The following is an 18,866-nucleotide window of genomic DNA, read 5'->3' as shown; positions in this document are numbered from 1 at the left end:
CCACCCTGTCACATCGGCTGTCATGTGGCATCCTAATTTGCAAGCATATCCTGTGTTTTTGCAGAACGATGCATTCCTAGGGCATGACTATGTTTACGTGGGACTTCTCTGCTCTGTTTCTAGCCTTTCTAGTTCCGTCATTTTCAAAGAGCCTTCTTCCTCCTCTTCCTAGTTTTATCATTCTGCTGTAGTCCATTTTCTGTTCCTAAAACTGGATGCCCCAAGGGTCTGGTGCACTGACTCAACGGGCTGGATCCCATGTAGGCACTAGTTGTGTCCCATCCAGTATTTTGCTTGTAGCCTGGGAAAGCAGCAGAGGAGGGCCCAAGGCCTCAGAATCCTACATCCACAGGGGAGACCTGGAATAAGCTCTTGGCTCTTGACTTTGGATCAGCTCAGCTCTGTCTGTTGTGGCCATTTGGGAACATCTGGGAACCAGTGGGTGGAAGATCTGTCTCTTCTCCTTGTTAATCTGGCTTTCTAGTACAATGACTAATTAACTAAATAAATACATGCATTCATACATAAATCTTAAAACTGGATACCCCAAGCTGGACAATATGAAGGAAAGTGTCTCCTTTCTTGTAGTCTAGATGTTGGGGAATCAGAAGCAGAAGGGCAGCATGAGGTGAGGGCACCCTTGCTTTGAGTACTCTGCAGGCCGGAGGGTGTCCAGGGCGTCCAGGCCCAAGACAGCAGATGGAACAGCTCAGCTGCTTCCACGCCTTGTAAACCCACTGACAGTGACCCCTGTAATCTGAATCCATCATTGTGACCTTGGGGTTGTGTTTCCAGCCTTCCCCACCGGGTGGGCCATGGGCAGGCGGGGAGCCTACCCCAGGGCTCTGCCTCCACTCCATCATTCCAGAGCTTCCTGCCGAGCTGTGTGTCCCTGTCGGTAGCCCCATGTATTGCCCCTCTCCTCTCTCTCTCCCTCTGTGAGGTGCTGTCATGGCTGGTTGTCTTAGCTCAGCTCTGTCAGCCTTGTTCATTTCTCTTGGTGTTGGGTGGCATCTTCACTACACTGAATGTGTGGATTTCCTGCACTGTGGCATCCAGGAGACGCCATGTGGTGGTGATTGTCAGTCCACTGGGGAAAGGGTGCCCCCAGCACCAGACGTGCCGCCCACACTGCTCACCACCAGCCCTGGTGTCATGTCCTTCTGGGGGTGTGTGCTGAGCATCACTGAGTGTGCTCTGTGACTGTTCTAGGGGAGAGCTCAGGGTGACTGCACGCCCTGCCTGCTTACCAGCTGCCTGCCATTGCAGGTGATCGCCTTCTTAAAGAAGAAGGACCGGTTCATCAGCCTGGTGTTGAAGCACATTGGCACCTCAGCCCTCATGGACCTGCTCCTGCGCCTGGTTAGCTGCGTGGAGCCAGCCGGGCTCCGGCGGGAGGTCCTGCACGTGAGTCCCTGTGAAGGCATGGCTGTATCTTCCTAGTGTGCTCCAGGGGGATGGTGTCCCTAGCTCCCCGCTCTGACCCTCCGCATCGTGTCAAGGCCTGTACTCAACACCTCCTGCTGCCCACCCTGGATAGAAGCAGAGAGCCAAGAGGCCTGTCCTGCTGCTCTGTGAGCAAGCACAAGTGGGCCGTTCCTCATCCACCCTGCAGCCTTAGAGCAGCTCAGTGACCCGTCAGGCTCCAGCCCATCAGTGCTGCTCCTTGGTTTGTCACCGTCGCTTGTACTATGTCCTGGGATGAGTTAGAGGAAGCCACCATCCTGTGCCTGTCCTCCTGTCAGTACCCACCTCCCTGGACTAGGGGTTGGGGTTGCTAGGCCTAGGTGTACCACCAGGATAATAACCCATTCCTCACAGAGCCAGGGGTGACATTGCCCTTGCACGGTGCCTGCTGCTGCTGCAGAGTTCCGCCTCAGCTGCTCTGTGAGGCTTTGGTGTGTCCTGGAGGACCTGCTGGACCCTGCACTGGGCTCCCATAGCCCTGGGCTTGGAAGGGGGTTCACTCTGCCCTCACATTCTTGTAGATGACCAGGGTCCTTTTGCCCTGCCTTGTATCGTCTAGCGTCCCTGTCCAGTGGGTCCCCAGCTCGCCCGGCTGCTGTGCAGCCTGGTCTTCAGAGGGCTTTCCATGGGACAGATACACTGCAGCCTGCGCTCTGTCTCACCTGAGCTCTCAGAAGACCCTGCGTGTATCTGATGCAGAACAGTCATCCAGGCGGCCTCCTGCGAGGTGTCGGGGAGCATGGGTTTCTGTGGCTCCGAAGGACTTCCCTGCCTTTTTCCTTAATTATGGACAGAGATGTTGACACACATTTTTTCCCCTTTTAGTGGCTTAATGAAGAGAAGATCATCCAAAGACTTGTGGAACTGATCCATCCGAGTCAGGACGAGGACGTGAGTGTGACGCTCACAGAACACGTCTTCCCTTGCTTTCTTTAGTATCTGTTTGTCCATGTGTCATCTATCTGTCTGTGTATCTATCCATCCATCTATCCATCCATCTACTCACTATCCATCTATTTGTCAGTCACATGAGAGGCAAAGTTAGAGAGATCTTCCATCCAGATGTCTGCAAAAGCCAGGGATGGACCAGGTCAGAGTCAGGAGCTCCAGGCTTCACCCAGGTGTGTCGCAGCTCACCTTGTTTGTTGCATGAAACTCCCAGGTGCTCAGGGAAGAATGCTCCCCTGCCCCAGGTAAGGCCCCACTTTATACTTGTTTTGCTTTATTCAAGGGTAATCTCTAGATTACTTTTTCTTTTTTTTACTAAAAATAATGTTTGTATTATAAAAACAAATCTTAGTTACCTTTCATAGTAGTTACCTGTAGCTGAATATCAGTTAACACCGAGAGTTAGTTCCTTGCAAAGAGGATCACTTATAATCCCTGTCAGTACACACCTCCCTGGGCTCGGGGTCGGGGTGGCCCATGTCCTCTGCTTACAAGCTGGACATTCAGGGTTCATCCAAGGGGATTGTTCCTATGGACATGGCCTGGCAGCACTCAGCCCCCCAGGACTGCTGGCTGAGGCCACCCTGTGCTCAGAATGCATCCCGCAGGGAGCAGGAAAGCCTCTAACAAACTCAGCATGACAGAACCCACTCCTCAGGCATGCACAAACATGGGAAGGCCGTGCTGGGGCGGGGGAGGAGTCACTGGGGGCCTTCCGGAAACTTCACCATAAACCAGGAGCAGCGAGGGGACAGGAAGGCTTCCTGTCTCAGCTGAGCACTCCACACAAATCCCAGTAGGCCTTTTTCTCCCACTAAGACGTTTGTGTGCATACACATCCACACCCACATCCATGTACACACCCTCACCATCCTAAGGAGGTTTGTACACACACACACACACATACACACACACCATCCTTGGGGTTTGTACACACACACACACACACACACACACACCATCCTTGGGGTTTGTACACACACACACCAACACCATCCTAAGGAGGTTTGTACACACACACACACACAACATCCTAAGGAGGTTTGTACACACACACACACACCATCCTTGGGGTTTGTACACACACACACACACACACACACACCATCCTTGGGGTTTGTACACACACACACACACACACACACCATCCTAAGGAGGTTTGTACACACACACACACACACACACCATCCTTGGGGTTTGCACACACACACACACACACCATCCTAAGGAGGTTTGTACACACACACACATACACACACAACATCCTAAGGAGGTTTGTACACATACACACACACACACACACACCATCCTTGGGGTTTGTACACACACACACACACACCATCCTAAGGAGGTTTGTACACACACACACACACACACCATCCTAAGGAGGTTTGTACACACACACACACACACCATCCTTGGGGTTTATACACACACACACACCATCCTTGGGGTTTGTACACACACCATCCTCAGGAGGTTTGTGTACACACATACTGTCCTCAGGAGGTTTGTGTACACACACACTGTCCTCAGGGGGTTTGTATACACACACACACACACACACACACACACCATCCTTGGGGTTTGCACACACATATACACACAGATACACCACCCTCATGGTTTGCACACACACACACCACCCTCAGGGTGTTTGTACACACACACACCATCCTTGGGGTTTGCACACACATATATACACAGATACACCATCCTCAGGGGGTTTGCACACACACGCGCACACACACACTGTCCTCACGGGGTTTGTGTACACACACACACACACACACACACACACCATCCTTGGGGTTTGTACACACACACCCACCATCCTCAGGAGGTTTGTGTACACACACACACACAGACACACACACACACACACCATCCTCAGGGGTTTGTGTACACACACTTACAGGTGTGTGAGTGTCATGGTCTACCCCAAGTTGCCAAGGCAGGCTCAAGGCCCCGCACAGAATCAACCTTTTGGCTGAAGTTTTCATTAACATTGCTGTCCCAGTGTCTCCCACCGCAGAGGGCCCGTGGCATGTGCCCTTACCCAGGAAGAGCCGTGCCTCTCGTCACGTCACCTACCACAGACAGTGTCTGGGTGTCCAGCAGTGTAGGTGGGTGCAGGTGGAGGGGCAGTGCTCCTGTTTGTCCAGAAAAGTTGAGTTCTCTCTCTGCTCTGTGGCAGCATCCCTGTTTTCATTAGCTCACAGGGCTCTCTTCACATATCAGTAGCTGCTTGTTAAATTAAAACAGTTACCAGCGCATGGTCACACATTCAATGGACCCCAAGACATATGTCAGAGCTGGAGAATAGCATGTGTGCTGCCCCGTGTTTGAGTTCTGGTGAATAGTACAGTACAGCTGAAGATGCTAGCCAGGTCTCCTTGCTGCTGACAGAAAAGGCAGCCCTGGGCTTGTCGGAGACAAGGGCACCACCGTGGAGCACGGGCAGTGGCCGTCAGAGAAGCAGCGTGGGACCGGCCTCTCCTGCAGCCGGCACTGAGGTTGTCCTCTCGTCTTGCAGAGGCAGTCGAATGCGTCTCAGACTCTCTGTGACATGGTCAGGCTGGGCAGAGACCAGGCCCTTCAGCTGCACGAGGCTGTGGAGCCAGACCCGCTGCTCACAGCTCTGGAGTCGTGAGTGCTGGGAGATCCTGGGGTGCTGGGGGATCCTGGGGTGCTGGGCTGTGCCCCACCAGCCCAGCTGTGAACACCTGGAGAGGTCGTGACCTCTGGCTTACTTCTCACGAGCCGGCTGTGAAATTCTCCCCAGGTCTTGAGCCTGGCTAATTTGGTGGACCTTTTTCCTCAAGGGAGGGCCCCGGGGGGTTGGCTGGCTGACCCAGAGGGAGCCAGCTGGGAGGGAATGTATTGCTAACCTGAGCACCTGCCTTAAACCCCTGCGGACTTGGGGTGCTGTGGGTCTTCCCCAGGAGGCGGAGTAGGCTGTGTTGGCACGCTCTGTGTGACCGTGTGTGTCCCCCAGGCAGGACTGTGTGGAGCAGCTTCTGAGGAACATGTTTGATGGGGACCGGACGGAGGGCTGTCTTGTCAGTGGGACCCAGGTGCTGCTCACCTTGCTGGAGACAAGGCGGGCTGGGTGAGTTGCAAGGGGCAGTGGGGGCTAGCCTTGGCATCCAGTGAGCCTGTGGAACATGTGGTTGGCAATCTTTAAAATGAATTCTTGATTGTGTAGGCACTGGTGTGAGCAGGCGGCCCTAGGTGGAGGGTCTACTTTGCAGCAGCGGCTGAGTGCCCTCCCACTGTCACCAGGTTGCATGCTGAAAAGGCATGGCGGGTGCATGTGTGCACGCGTGTGTGTCTGCCCTGACATGCAGGTGCCTGTTGGCACACATTATTTCCTGTGCCAGCCTCACCGTGGTGGGGCATTCACCTGTGTGCTAAGCCCACGCTGTGCCCCATTCACATACACAAACGGATTTTGGGACCAATTGTTGATACAGTTAGGGTGGCTGCAGGACATAGACCACTGCCACATGCCCTTGCTGCCCATGATGCTAGGCTGGCTCGGGGCCAGGGCGAACACCATAGGTGTGACCAGGAAGGGTCGTGCAGGTGTGTTGTGGGACTGGTGGCTGAGGTCTGCTGTCAGCGAATGGCAGTGAGGGGTAGTGAGAGTGGGGCGGGGTTGAGACATGTGGCTGTCAGCTTGGAAGAGGCAGAAACAGCTACTGGCCCTGAGGTGAGGCTGACCCTGCATGAGAACACAGGTGTCTAAGACCCCTCTAGGACCCTATGCAAAGTTTCAAGAGGCGTGGACAAGGGCCAGCTGTTCCCCGATTCCCTGAGTCTGGGTGCTGTCAAATCACACGAGCACATGAGGTGCCCCAAGGGGGTTACATAGGAGCCACTGGCAGAGGCCCAGCAGAGAGCTGGTAAAGGTTTGTTCAGGCCTGCTGTGGGTTTGCTGAGGCAGGAGGGGCGGCTGGGAGCTCCTGGATGGTGGGCCCAGGAAGAGAGCAGGGAGGCCTGGCTCCACTGTTCCTGGGTCCTGCCCCTGTAGGCTGTACCTGGGACTGTGAGACCCAGCAGTGGGGCGGCCCTGCCCCTGTGGGCCGTGGAGACCCAGCAGCAGGGTGGTCCTGCCCCTGTGGGCCGTGGAGACCCAGCAGCAGGGTGGTCCTGCCCCTGTGGGCTGTGGAGACCCTGCAGCAGGGTGGTCCTGCCCCTGTGGGCCGTGGAGACCCAGCAGCCAGGCGGCCCTGCCCCGTTAGATGCTTCTGGCTACCTGCTGTCACGTGCTGTGAGCTGGGACTAGCAGCCTGCATACTTCTAAGCAAAAGAAAGGACAACAGGAAAGTGGCAAAGTCTTGATGGTAAAAGTATCAGAAGCTCCTCTCCAGTAGTATCCAATATATGTTAATTAATTAATTTTATTTATGCATTTATTTTGGGGAACATAATTGATTCTTCAACAGGAAAATATTGATTTAACGCATAACAATAGAAGTAAGACATTGAGATCATGGTTCCTGCTGACTTTTCACTCTTCTTAAAGCAACAAGTCCGGGTGACATTTTGCTGATGAGCCCACCCCTGCTTGTTAGAAGACGACAGCTTAAGATAGAACAGTGAAAACAGGCTGTTTGTTTTTACTTTTTGATCCTCTTATATATTTAAGTAAGGATGATTTCATTGTTTCAAAGAGTTACAGAGCGAGAGGAAGAGAGAAAGATCCTCCCTTTGCTGTTTACTCTCCGAGCTGCCTCAGTGGCCAGAGCTGAGGCCCAGCCGAAGCCAGGGGCGCCCACGTTGGGGCAGAGGTCTGTGTTCTCAGGCCATCGTCCACCACATTCCCCAGGCTATTGGGAGCAAGCTGCAGAGCGAGTGGACTAAGCTGGACATGAACTAGCGTCCCTATGGGATGCTGGTCTCACCTGCATGTCACAATACTGGCCTCTAATTTTTTTTAAAAAAAGCATTGATTTTTATTTACTAGTAAGGAAGAGTTACAGAGGATGGCAGTAGGGAGACAGAGTCCTTCTGTTAGTTCACTCCTCAAATGACCTCAACAGGCAAGACTGGGCAGGTCGCAGCCAGGAGCCAGGAGCTTCTTCCCAGCCTCCCTCCCCTGTGGGTCCAGAGCCCTCCCACTTGTCCATCTCCCACTGCTTTCCAGGCCACTAGCAGGGAGCTGAATTGGGTGCCAGTGGCACAGGTGGTAGCTTGGCGTGCTACACTGTAACACTGACCCCTAATTTTTTTCCTATAATTTATTCTATAATGGTCACTCATTACTTTGGTAGCTACACAGTGTTCGAATAAATGTCTCTAAAAGTTTGAAAGCAACGACAGTTGGCTTGGTGCCGCTTGCTGTCTCTGCCTGGACTGTGGGTCACAGCGAGTATTCTCCCAGCACAGAGGAGCAGTGGGGACACAGGCCTGGGTCCCAGCCCCCGGACCATGTGTGTCACTGTTGACCTTCTCCCAAAGGCTGGCATGCTTTTCTGTCCTCTCTTCTCAGGCACCACATCATGGGTGGGGGCTGAGAGTGGTGTCCCCTGGGAGAGTTCTGTGAGGAGGAAGACAGTGAGGTGGGAGGGGTGCAGGTGCGTCCCGAGGTCCCACCTGCTGTGCTCACACACAGGACCGAGGGTGTGGTGGACCCCTGCTCGCAGGGACCGGAGGGGCCAATTGCAGTCAGCAGCGGCATCCTGCAAGGCATCGAGCCCCGGCTGCGGGACTTCCACCAGCTCCTGCTCAGCCCGCCGAAGGTGAGCGGTCTGAGTGCCTTGGAACATGCTGCAGGGGCTGACTTATCAAGAGAGAAGTCCTGCAGCAGATCTGGGCCAAGGCCATGGGGTGTGGGTGTCTCCACTCTGCTTTCCCAGACCCTTAGTTGATGCCGGAGCAGTGCTTTCAGGGTACACCCACCCCAATCCATGAATCTCACCTCTGCCTCCGCTTGGAGAGGGTGGGGAGTAGGGTATGTGGTGGCTGGCGCAGGCAGCTAGGCCCAAGGTCCACTTGGAAGCTTCCAAGCTGGGGGCACCTGACCAGAGGCCATGTGACTCCTTGGGGAAGGGGCCAGGACATCTTAGAGGAGGCCCTTTACTCACTCAGCAGCTCGGGCAGTGGGGAGGTTAGCCTCCTGTCCTCCCCCAGGAAGCACCTCAGGTTTCAGCTGGCCTGAGGCTGGCTGTTCCCCACCTCCTGGCTAGTCCTTGTGCTTCCTGGAGACCAGAAGTTATTTTAATGAGTTTTGCTGAATCTGGGGGGGAGGAGGATCAAAAATACCCCAATCCAGTCTGACCCCCAACTTTACCTTGTTGGTATCCCTTGGGCTCTGGGACCTTCGCAGCTCCAGCTGCTTGGGACGGTCTTGGGACCCTCAGGCTGGCCTTGCAGTCTCCTGTGGTGCTGACCCTTGGTGGCCTCATCTGGAGGCGCTCTCGGTGGCTCAGGACCAGCTGACTGCACGCATTCCCTCCCTCTCTGAAATCGATGGGAAATCTGGGGTTCTTAACCCTGCTGATGCCCTGGTTTCCTGTGTCGGTTAGCCCTGCCTCAAGGGACACCCCAGGCACGCATGCACGCTTGCACACACACACACACACACACACACACTTCCTCCTGAGTGGCCATTAGCCATGAAGTGGGAAAGGCCAGCAGAAGCTCCATGTGTCACAGGCCTTCACTGGGGGGTGCGTCCTGTATTCACAGAAGAAAGCTATCCTGACCACCCTCGGCGTGCTAGAAGAGCCCCTCGGGAATGCCCGTCTGCACGGGGCCCGGCTCATGGCCGTGCTGCTGCACACAAATACGCCCAGCATCAACCAGGAGCTGTGCCGGCTCAACACCATGGACTTACTGCTGGTGAGGACCCGCGGCCGGCCATGCATCACTGTGTGTCATGCAGAGCCCACGGGCAAGGCAACTGTACGAAGGCCTGCCTGAGGGGAGCTCTCATCCCGAGCACTGGGCCCTGGTGGAGCCTTGGGTGACCACAGGACCTGTCCATCTAGGGGCCCTAGGCAGTGACCACGGAACTGACCTGAAGGCAGAGAGGGGCCTGTGACTGCCCGCGGGGCTGGGGCTCCACAAAGCAGCCTGGAGCCAGTGGCCATCCTCACAGTTCTAGTCTGCACCAGCAGAGGGCACCCTCCACCCAGCAGTGCCACCGGTGACCTGCCTGAAGGGAGGAATGGGCAGGCAGTGACCAGTGCTGCTGCGCTGGGGGAGCACTCCCCAAGGCTGCCCTCCCCCTGCAGCCTTGACCCAGAAGGCAGCAGCTGCAGCCCTGCAGGGCTGCTGACCTCAGTCTCCCAGTGGGCACTGCCGGGACAGTGCAGCTCCAGGTCCAGCTTGGGATCATCATCGGGAAAAGACCGATTTTACTTTCCCTCTCACTGTAGGAATTCTCTTTCCCCATCCCTTAATGTTTGTTATGGTGAAGTAGTAAAATGTGAGATTTGCCGTCTGAAACGTGAAATAAATCAAATACAAAAAAATTTCATTTAAATCTTTTCAAAAGATGTGTCATAGAGAGATGGCTTCAGACGGCTTGCTGGATGGCGTGGGGAGCAGATGTGTGCGGAGTCGGGTGTAACAGTTGGCGCTATGGGAGGAAGCCGAGCTGTGTCTCTGCCCTCTGTTTGCTCAGGATTTGTTTTTTAAGTACACCTGGAATAACTTCCTACACTTCCAAGTGGAACTCTGCATCGCTGCTATCCTCGCCCATGCTGCTCCAGGTGACAGGGGAGAAGCTGGAGGGGCTGCGAACGAGGCGGAGCCTCCGCAGGAGCATGGCAGTGGGCTAAGGGACCTGGAGCCGCCCCAGCCCACACCCAGCCTCCCTGAGAACAGCATGGTGACCCATGTAAGTCCAGGCCAGCCCCCCCATGTGGGGTGTAGGGGTTGGGGTGTTGGAGGTGTGTCCCCTACATGTGGTGCTGTGTTGGGGTGTTGTAAGGGTGACCCCCACATGTGGTGCTGCGTTGGGGTGTTGTAAGGGTGTCCCCCACATGTGGTGCTGCATTTGGGTGTTGTAAGGGTGACCCCCACATGTGGTGCTGCATTTGGGTGTTGTAAGGGTGTCCCCCACATGTGGTGCTGTGTTGGGGTGTTGTAAGGGTGTCCCCCACATGTGGTGCTGCGTTGGGGTGTTGTAAGGGTGACCCCCACAGTGCTGTTAGCATTTGGGTGTTGTAAGGGTGTCCCCCACGTGTGGTGCTGTGTTGGGGTGTTGTAAGGGTGTCCCCCACATGTGGTGCTGTGTTGGGGTGTTGTAAAGGTGACCCCCACATGTGGTGCTGCGTTGGGGTGTTGTAAGGGTGTCCCCCACATGTGGTGCTGCATTTGGGTGTTGTAAGGGTGTCCCCCACATGTGGTGCTGCGTTGGGGTGTTGTAACGGTGTCCCCCACATGTGGTGCTGCATTGGGGTGTTGTAAGGGTGTCCCCCACATGTGGTGCTGCATTTGGGTGTTGTAAGGGTGTCCCCCACATGTGGTGCTGTGTTGGGGTGTTGTAAGGGTGTCCCCCACATGTGGTGCTGCGTTGGGGTGTTGTAAGGGTGACCGCCACAGTGCTGTTAGCATTTGGGTGTTGTAAGGGTGTCCCCCACATGTGGTGCTGTGTTGGGGTGTTGTAAGGGTGTCCCCCACATGTGGTGCTGCGTTGGGGTGTTGTAAGGGTGACCCCCACATGTGGTGCTGTGTTGGGGTGTTGTAAGGGTGACCCCCACATGTGGTGTTGTGTTGGGGTGTTGTAACGGTGTCCCCCACATGTGGTGCTGTGTTGGGGTGTTGTAAGGGTGACCCCCACAGTGCTGTTAGCATTTGGGTGTTGTAAGGGTGTCCCCCACATGTGGTGCTGTGTTGGGGTGTTGTAAGGGTGTCCCCCACATGTGGTGCTGCATTTGGGTGTTGTAAGGGTGTCCCCCACATGTGGTGCTGCGTTGGGGTGTTGTAAGGGTGTCCCCCACATGTGGTGCTGCGTTGGGGTGTTGTAAGGATGATCCCCCATGTTCTGCTACATTGGGGTGTTGGATCCTGTCCCCCACATGTGGTATTGGACAGGTTGTCTCCTGCATCGTCTCCCAGCCTTTCCGTGGTGACAGAGGGCAAGAGGGAGATAGTCTTGTCTGTCTTGGCTGCACCCCAGGGTGGGCGATGCCCTCACCATGTCTGGAATGGAGCCTGCCTCTCATGGCTCAGTCCACTGTTAGGGAAGAGAAATGCCAAATTCTCATGCGAAAAAATGGTGGAATTTGGACTTTAGCAGGACATGTGGAGCAGGGTTTAGTCTAGCAGTCAGGAACCCACATCCTGCGTGTAGCCCCATGCTCACGCACACCCTGGCAGGAAGCAGTGATGGCTCAAAGTGGGGGACCTGGCAGGGGTTCTAGGCTCCAGGTGTCAGTCTGGCACAGCCCCAGCTATGGCAGGCAATTAGGGGACAGACCAGTCTGGGAAACCCTTTCCCTGTCTCTCCCGTCAGAGAAGTCAGCTGTTTAATAAGGAGACTCAGGGTCCTGGACTGGCCGTAGAGGGTTGACCACTGCCTGCAGCACAGAATCCCGTAGGTACTGGTTTGAGTCCCAGGTGTTTCCCCTTCAAATTCCTGAAGTGAAAAATGGACAAGTCTTTGGGCGCTCCACCCACGAGGGAGACTGCAGTGAAGTGCCTGACTTCAGCCTGGCCCAGGTCCGAACATTGCAGGCATCTGAGGAGTGAATCAGTGGATGGAAGATTCTTTTTCTTTCTAACTCTGCCTTTCAAGTGCATAAACAAACCTTCAAAGGAGATGCAGTAACACTCTCAGATATCCTCCCTCCTTCCCTCAGGGATGTCCCCACTTCTGGGCTGTGTCTGTGACGGTCCACTGGCTGGGTTCTCAAAGCTGCGTCCCCTTCTCCATCCTCAACAGCTGACGCTGAGCCGGAGGAAGGAACTAAGCAGACCTCAGAAACGAGGACAGCTCAGCCCCACCATCGCAGTCCACACTGCAAGCTGATGGACCAGAAGGGGCGTAGGAAGGAGGCCCTGTGTCTCTGCTTAAGGGCCTCCCCCACAGTGGACCTGAGTGTCCCCTGGGCCTCATGTCTGCCTACTATGGCCAGGCTCCTTGGCATCTTGAGTGCAAACCTGGCAGATGGTGATGGAGACTGACAGTGCCTGCCAGGAAGGGGCCCCTAGAGGCTGGAGAGTGTCCTCTCACACTCAGGGCCCTGGGCGGCTGCTGCCACAGCAGAGCCACAGCCCCCCGCTCACCCCACCTGTCTCTCTCGCCAGCTGTTTCAGAAATGCTGCTTGGTACAGAGGATCCTGGAGGCCTGGGAAGCCAATGACCACACACAGTAAGAGCCAGTGGGGGTTATGGTGGTGGGTGGAGGCAGCCTAGCTTCTCGACTCGGTGGGCATCAGGACTGTCCTGCTGGGTACACGGCTGTCAGTTCTGTCTGGGAGGGAGGACCCTGGGGCTCCCACACGCAATCCTAAAGTCCCCCAGAACCGAGACGCACTGCATCAGCACCTGCTCCCAGGGACGCACCTGCACCTGGTCAGGCAGCACCTCACGCATTGGCCTGTGCCACGGCCCAGGTCTTCCCCAGCCCAACTGCTGTCCTGGGAGTGTGGGCCCAGGCTCACAGATACTGAAAAGGGTCTGTCTCCTGGACTTGCCTGAGGGCTGAACTCATCTGTGTCCCCCGCGGATGCTGCATTCCAGGCCCGGGCTCAGTTGGGGTTTTGGCCAGACCTGGTGGCCTTCTCAGCCCCCACTGTTTGCGAGGTAGGCAGTAGCAGGCAGTGGCACTCTATGGTGGTGCTGTCTGAATGCCAGTGGCTGGAGGCTGTGCGTGGGCCCTGAGTTGGAGCTGCCTGGAGGTGGCTGGGGACAAGCCTCAGGAAGCTTTCCCAGGGCAAAGCAGCTACTGACAGTTCCTGTGCTCCCAGGGCAGCGGGAGGCCTGAGGCGCGGGCACATGGGCCACCTCACACGCATCGCCAACGCGGTGGCACAGACACACGTCAGCGAGGTCATCCCAGGTGAGCCTGCCCAGTCCCACCCTCCCTCTTGCCTTCCTGCCCAGACCCTCGGTGTTGGCTGTGAGCAGCAGACCTCCCCAGCCAGGCCTGCTCCTGCCTTCAGCCTGCGCAGTGGCTGCCCTGGTACCCTCCTGGATTCTCACCAGGGGCCCTGTCAAGTCCCGTGGCCATGAGCCTTGTCAGAGCTGAGCGAGGACAGTGCTATTTGGCCATCCTGGGCAGGAGGGCCCTCAAACCTGAGTGGTGTGGTCAGCGTGGACACAGGGTGGGGGTGGTGTTGGGAGATGCTGGGACCTGGGCTGAGCCCGAGTGGATGCCTCAAGGTGTGCTGGTAGACAGCCATTATGCCTGCAGTCCCAACCAGTACAATCTGCCCAGCCAGGTCTCGGGTGAAGGAGGACTGCTTGGGAAGCAGTGTTCACTCTTAGGGGCCTGTCTGGGCGCTTAGGGCCCTCTTAGCCTGGGGCTTTATTGGCCAGTCTCATGGGCAGGGCACTGGGGCAAGCCTTGGTGCAGCAGGCCGAGTCACTCGGACCGGCCAGGGAGGTCTCTGAGCTAGAGGCATGAAGCCAGTGGGATGGGTGGGGGCAGCCTGAGGAGGTGAGCGGCAGCAGGGAGCTCTGTAGCTAGCTGCAAGCGTAGAGGCCGGATGCCAGGCCAGCTGCCAGCAGATCGTGCTTGCCAATGTCTGTGTCTGGGGTCACCACACACCAACATATGCCCAGAAGGCACCCCTGCCGAGGCCGGTGTAGCGACAAGACAGCTGCCAGAGTGGCAGGCGCTGACTAGAGTCACACAGCCCCGTGCAGGCAGCCAGGAGCTCATCAGGCTGCACTGGTTTGCAGGGCTCCCTGCCGAGTGCCGTGGGCGCTGGGAGAGTTTTGTGGAAGAGACGCTGACGGAGACGAACCGCAGAAACACCGTGGACCTGGTGAGGGCCCACAGGGTGACCACGTGGACCCCTCCCCCGCAGCTCAGGCCCAGGGCGGCACTGGGCAGTGCTGAGCAGGGCTGGGCTGCACCCTTGAGCCCACCCAGCCTGCCCGGGGGCATGGTCAGCTGCCATCCTGAGGGCCTCCCAGTGCTCTCTTCTCCCACATGGAGCTGTGACTGCCCACAGCCCTGCACGGGGAGCCTGGGCCTCCCCTGGGCCTCCATGCCCAGCCACATCAGCAGTGCCAGGCTGAAGCAGGCGGGACCTGGGGTGCCGGTGGCTCATGCGCCCACCCTGTCTGGCCTGTTTTAGGTGGGCACTCACCACCTTCACTCCTCAAGCGAGGACGAGGACATTGAGGGCGCTTTCCCTAACGAGCTGTCCCTTCAGCAGGTGAGGGCGTGGCCGGCACTGCACCCAGCCCTGCCTCTGGGCGTGGCCTGATGGCATCTCACTAGTGAAGGGGAGCGCCTGTGGGGGAGAGGAGGCTCTGGGGAGACCCCACAGTGGGGTGCGCCTGCACACACCTAGCAGACCCTGAAGCCCCGTGTTGCTGGAGGAAAGGCTGGACAACCAGAGACTTCCAAGGAGCAGCCTCCAGTCCGCAGCCTGCTCCTGACGGACACCCATCCCTCCAGGCCTTCTCCGAGTACCAGATGCAACAGATGACTGCCAGCTTTGCGGACCAGTTTGGCTTCAAGGACGAGGACTTTGCTGACCAGGACGACGGCATCAGGTGAGCCCAGTCAGGTCCCCGGATTCAGCTTCCTGTGGTCTTGCCCGGAGTCTGGCCCTATGTCCCCCCAGGGGCGGGGCTGAGGAGGACGTCCTGTCCCCAGGGGCGGGGCCATGAGCAGAGGCTGATGAGTCCTTTGGTTCTCGCAGCGCCCCATTCGACAGGATTGCAGAGATCGACTTCAGCATTGATGCAGAGGAGGACAGTGTGAGTGAGCTGCTGGACTGCTAGGGGCTGTCCCTGGCTGGGAGGTGCCCCCAGGGAGTCCCCCCAGCAGGTGGCAGCTCTGCGCCCTGGGTGATGGTCAGCCTAGCTCTCGGCCTTGCAGCCCAGCACAGCTCTGTTCGAGGCCTGCTGCAGTGACCGCATCCAGCCCTTCGATGATGAGGAGGAGGACATCTGGGAGAATGAGGAGACTCGCTGTCCCACGCGAGTGATGGCCAGGGCCAGGTGCTGAGCCACCCTCATGAAGCTGTGGGGCCCAAGGAGGCATGTGGCCCTTCCCACGGAGCTGGACATGTCCTGGGACAGTGAGCATCTGACTGTGCCTCCAGGTTTGGGACCCCCCACACCGCAGGGAGCTGCTCCAAGAAGCCCCCAGAGCGTGGGGGCCAGGAGAGGAGAGCAGATGCAAACCAGGCAGATGGGGACACTCCAGGGACCCCCGTGGAGGACAAAGCCGCTCCCCTGCAGGGGGCCACAGAAGGTAGTTTTGGGAGTTGGGCAGGGGATGTGCTGTTGGGGCCTGCCTAGCATGGCTTCCTGTCAGCCTGTGGTCTGGAAGCTCCCTCCCTGCACACCGGCGGGCTCCTGGAGGCTTCATTCTTGCTCATGTCTCTAATGGCTATGGCCTATCTGTCAGGAAGGTGTGCCTCATGCCACCAGGACCATCCTGAGGTGCAGCTGCCCTGGCAGCACCTCCTGTCCTCCCCTCTGTCCTGGGGTCCCGGGCACATCCAAGCCAGGCAAGGGGCAGTGGTGCCCAACGAGCCCCCTGCCTTAGACAGTGGGTTAGGTGGGTAGCATCACTGGACGGCCAGATACCACCTCACCATTGCCCCCTTCCTGGCAGGTGCAGCATGGGTGGCCGTGTTTGACGAGCCAGGAAGCTTGACACCCGGGGCCGCAAGCGTGGCAAGAGACGTGGGTTCCAGCGTGTGGGTGGCCAGTGCCTCTGCTCCAGAGGAGAAGGGCTGGGCCCAGTTTGCCGACTTCCAGCCTTTCTGCTGGTAACAGACATATCCAGGGGCCCCGAAGCACTGGCCGAGGTCAGGAGGTGACCGTCTCTGAGGCCTCAGCCTTGTCCTTGCCCTCTTTGCAGCTCCGAGTCAGGGCCCAGGTGCAGCTCCCCTGTGGACACTGAGGGCAGCAGGAGCCAGGGCCAGGAGCCAGCCTGTGAGTAGGGGCAGCTCTTCAAGGGCCCAGCTTTGCCTGGTCCAAGGCCCCAGACAGGCCGGCCCCTCCTTGGGGGTATGGGGAGGAGGAAGCCAGGGCCCCAGGGCAGGCTGGGACTTGGAATTGGAGCAGGCATGGGCTCAGGAGACTCCCCCAGCACAGGAAGCTGCCACAGAGCCATGTCTGTGCAGCCCAGGGCCAGGGGCACGGCCTGTGTCTTGAGCAGCAGCTTAGGAGTGCATGCATGGCCATGGGCACACCCCCACTCTGTCCCAGAGACAGGACCACGTGGAGTCCCTGTGTCCTCATCAGAATGCAGGGTGGCCACCACCTGGCTCGGTGGCGGGCGGACAAGCATGGTCCTGATGGCGGGCACCCCAGGTGTATGAGCTCATGCTGCCACTCCACATGCTAGCAGCACATGGCAGGGATGCCCTAAGGTTCAGTCTTGTGCTCCACTGACCGTGCCCACTGGTGGGGCTAAGGCTGTAGCAGCCACACACTGACCTTCTGCCCTCGCTGGCTATTGATGCTTCTCTGTTCTGCAGTCAGTACAGCGTCCCCTTGTGCGTGGAACATGTGTGTCACCAGCAAGACCTCACTGGTGGCCTCCAGCAGTGAGGAGGACAAGCAGAAGGCAGCTGGCGCCATGGACACCAGGAACATGGGCCCTGACCAGGAGACCTCCCCACTGCCCAGCACAGAGACAGCGGCTGGTGGCAGGTGTGCAGCGGGTAGCAGGCCTGCCCAGGGCCCCTGATCGCACACAGCTGGCTCCAGGCCGGCAGGTCCAGCAGCCTATGACCATGACACAGCACAGGGGAGGGGTGGAAAGGGCTCTTTCTGATACAGCTCCCACCTCCCCTCAGGAGCCAGGTCGGGCTGCATCCTTGGGTCTTGGGTTCCCTGGATGGTGTAAAGATGGGCAGGGCCCTTGGCTGTGCTGTCCAGCAAATGTCCATGGTGGGCTTGCCCAGTGAAGGTTTGCTGATCTCAGCGCAGACACCCAGAGCACCTAAAGAGCCTGGACCATACCTAGAACACCCACACGCTGCCTGGGGGCTGCAGGCCACTTCCAGGGGAGATGCAGGTCTTCCTGAGAGCAGTGTATAAGCACAGAGGCCCATGTGGGAGGCAGTCCCCTGGGGTCCATCAGACAGATGCCCTTGGCCCTGGGGGCAGTGGGTGGGCGTATGAGCAGCACAGGCTTGGGAGCCAGGCAGGAAATGAGCTGCGGCAGGGCAAGTGGACTGACAAGGCACTACTTAGGACTGGGGCAGCAGGAGTGATGAGGGTACACCTGGCACAGGAGCTGCCAGGCTGGGGCTCAGGGTGAGCAGGAACCCCACAGGATTAGGGATTGAGGCACCAGCATGGTCACACAGGAGCTCCCTGGTGGGGGGTGGGGGACGAGGTGCTGGTCACACAGCAGGCTTCTCTAGAGTGCTTGGGAAGGGTGATCCTGCCAGGGTATGGGATATCAGGCTCTGGATCTTGGTCCATCCCACCCCTAAACAGGTGAGTCTCTTGCCTCTGTGACAAGGCCCCACCGACTCCCCCCTCCACCATGGTCCCCAGAACCCCATGTGGTACTAGGGTGCAGTGTGTCCTCCAGCCATGTGTCAGGCCCATCTTCTTGCTGCCCCGCGGCAGGGGAAGCAAGCCCAGGCTCTGCAGCTTTGTCAGGGTGGGGCTGTGAACCGTTGACAGGAAGTGTGCAGGAGTGAGCAGCCCTGTGAAGTCCCCACAGCTTGGTCCCCTAAGACTGGGGGGCTGCTTCTGCCGGGGAAGCTATCTCCCCGCAGCTTCAGGACTAGGGCCGGGCTTGCTGATGGCAGCCAGTAGAATTGCCCAGGTGCGCTGCGAGTCAGCTCAGCTTGTCCTAGATGGGAAATCGGGGTGGACCCTTTGTGGCACTGACCAGAGCTGTCTGCTACACAGGGTTGCATGTGTCGGTGACAAACTGCCAGAAGCCACTGGCCCTGTACCTGTGGAAACGACCAGGGCCCTAGCTGTGGCGACTGGAGCTCCCCACGCACTGAAGGCTGAGCCCCCTACAGCTGCCCCAGCAGTGTTTGATGCAGCGGCTGTGGCAGCGCCCAACCCAGGGACAGTGGCCAAGGACAGGTGAGCATGCTGCGTGAGGAGGGCTGGGTGGGGCTGGCCACAGCCCCAGTGGTGCCAACCCCACTGCCATCCTGCAGGGAGACCGACACCCCACCCGAGGGAGCCGCCTTCAACGGGCCCGGCCATGGCCAGCCCTGCTCAGGCTGAGTCCTTAATCAAGATAACTACTGGTGATGCAATTTTTAAATTTAATTTAATTTTAAAATAAATGCTGCATTGGTAAAGCTGGTCGCTGGAA

General features: G+C 57.7%; 1 protein-coding gene across 5 annotated transcripts in view; it reads left to right on the top strand.

The window, feature by feature from the left end:
* PPP6R2 (protein phosphatase 6 regulatory subunit 2) overlaps positions 1 to 18,866 on the top strand; it is a 59,204-nt gene extending 40,338 nt beyond the window's left edge. For 3 of the 5 annotated variants that reach the window (XM_058673186.1, XM_058673184.1, XM_058673187.1), the window contains 20 exons: positions 1,270 to 1,407; positions 2,293 to 2,358; positions 4,952 to 5,064; positions 5,414 to 5,527; positions 8,036 to 8,162; positions 9,112 to 9,264; positions 10,052 to 10,267; positions 12,682 to 12,746; positions 13,345 to 13,436; positions 14,282 to 14,367; positions 14,683 to 14,763; positions 15,009 to 15,106; positions 15,256 to 15,313; positions 15,435 to 15,556; positions 15,661 to 15,812; positions 16,179 to 16,335; positions 16,428 to 16,501; positions 17,050 to 17,224; positions 18,443 to 18,628; positions 18,706 to 18,866. In XM_058673186.1, the coding sequence (XP_058529169.1) occupies positions 1,270 to 1,407; positions 2,293 to 2,358; positions 4,952 to 5,064; positions 5,414 to 5,527; positions 8,036 to 8,162; positions 9,112 to 9,264; positions 10,052 to 10,267; positions 12,682 to 12,746; positions 13,345 to 13,436; positions 14,282 to 14,367; positions 14,683 to 14,763; positions 15,009 to 15,106; positions 15,256 to 15,313; positions 15,435 to 15,556; positions 15,661 to 15,812; positions 16,179 to 16,335; positions 16,428 to 16,501; positions 17,050 to 17,224; positions 18,443 to 18,628; positions 18,706 to 18,775 (2,343 nt within the window). In that variant the 3' untranslated portion in view covers positions 18,776 to 18,866. Of the gene's footprint in view, positions 1 to 1,269; positions 1,408 to 2,292; positions 2,359 to 4,951; positions 5,065 to 5,413; positions 5,528 to 8,035; positions 8,163 to 9,111; positions 9,265 to 10,051; positions 10,268 to 12,681; positions 12,747 to 13,344; positions 13,437 to 14,281; positions 14,368 to 14,682; positions 14,764 to 15,008; positions 15,107 to 15,255; positions 15,314 to 15,434; positions 15,557 to 15,660; positions 15,813 to 16,178; positions 16,336 to 16,427; positions 16,502 to 17,049; positions 17,225 to 18,442; positions 18,629 to 18,705 lie in introns of those variants that run through there. The other 2 variants (XM_058673185.1, XR_009246704.1) reach the window with 2 other exon arrangements.

The sequence above is a fragment of the Ochotona princeps genome, chromosome 15 (genome assembly GCF_030435755.1).
Source record: "Ochotona princeps isolate mOchPri1 chromosome 15, mOchPri1.hap1, whole genome shotgun sequence".
Classification (NCBI taxonomy): domain Eukaryota; kingdom Metazoa; phylum Chordata; class Mammalia; order Lagomorpha; family Ochotonidae; genus Ochotona; species Ochotona princeps.
The sequence above is the reverse complement of the archived record's forward strand: the minus strand, read 5'-3'. Positions and strand labels throughout refer to the sequence as shown.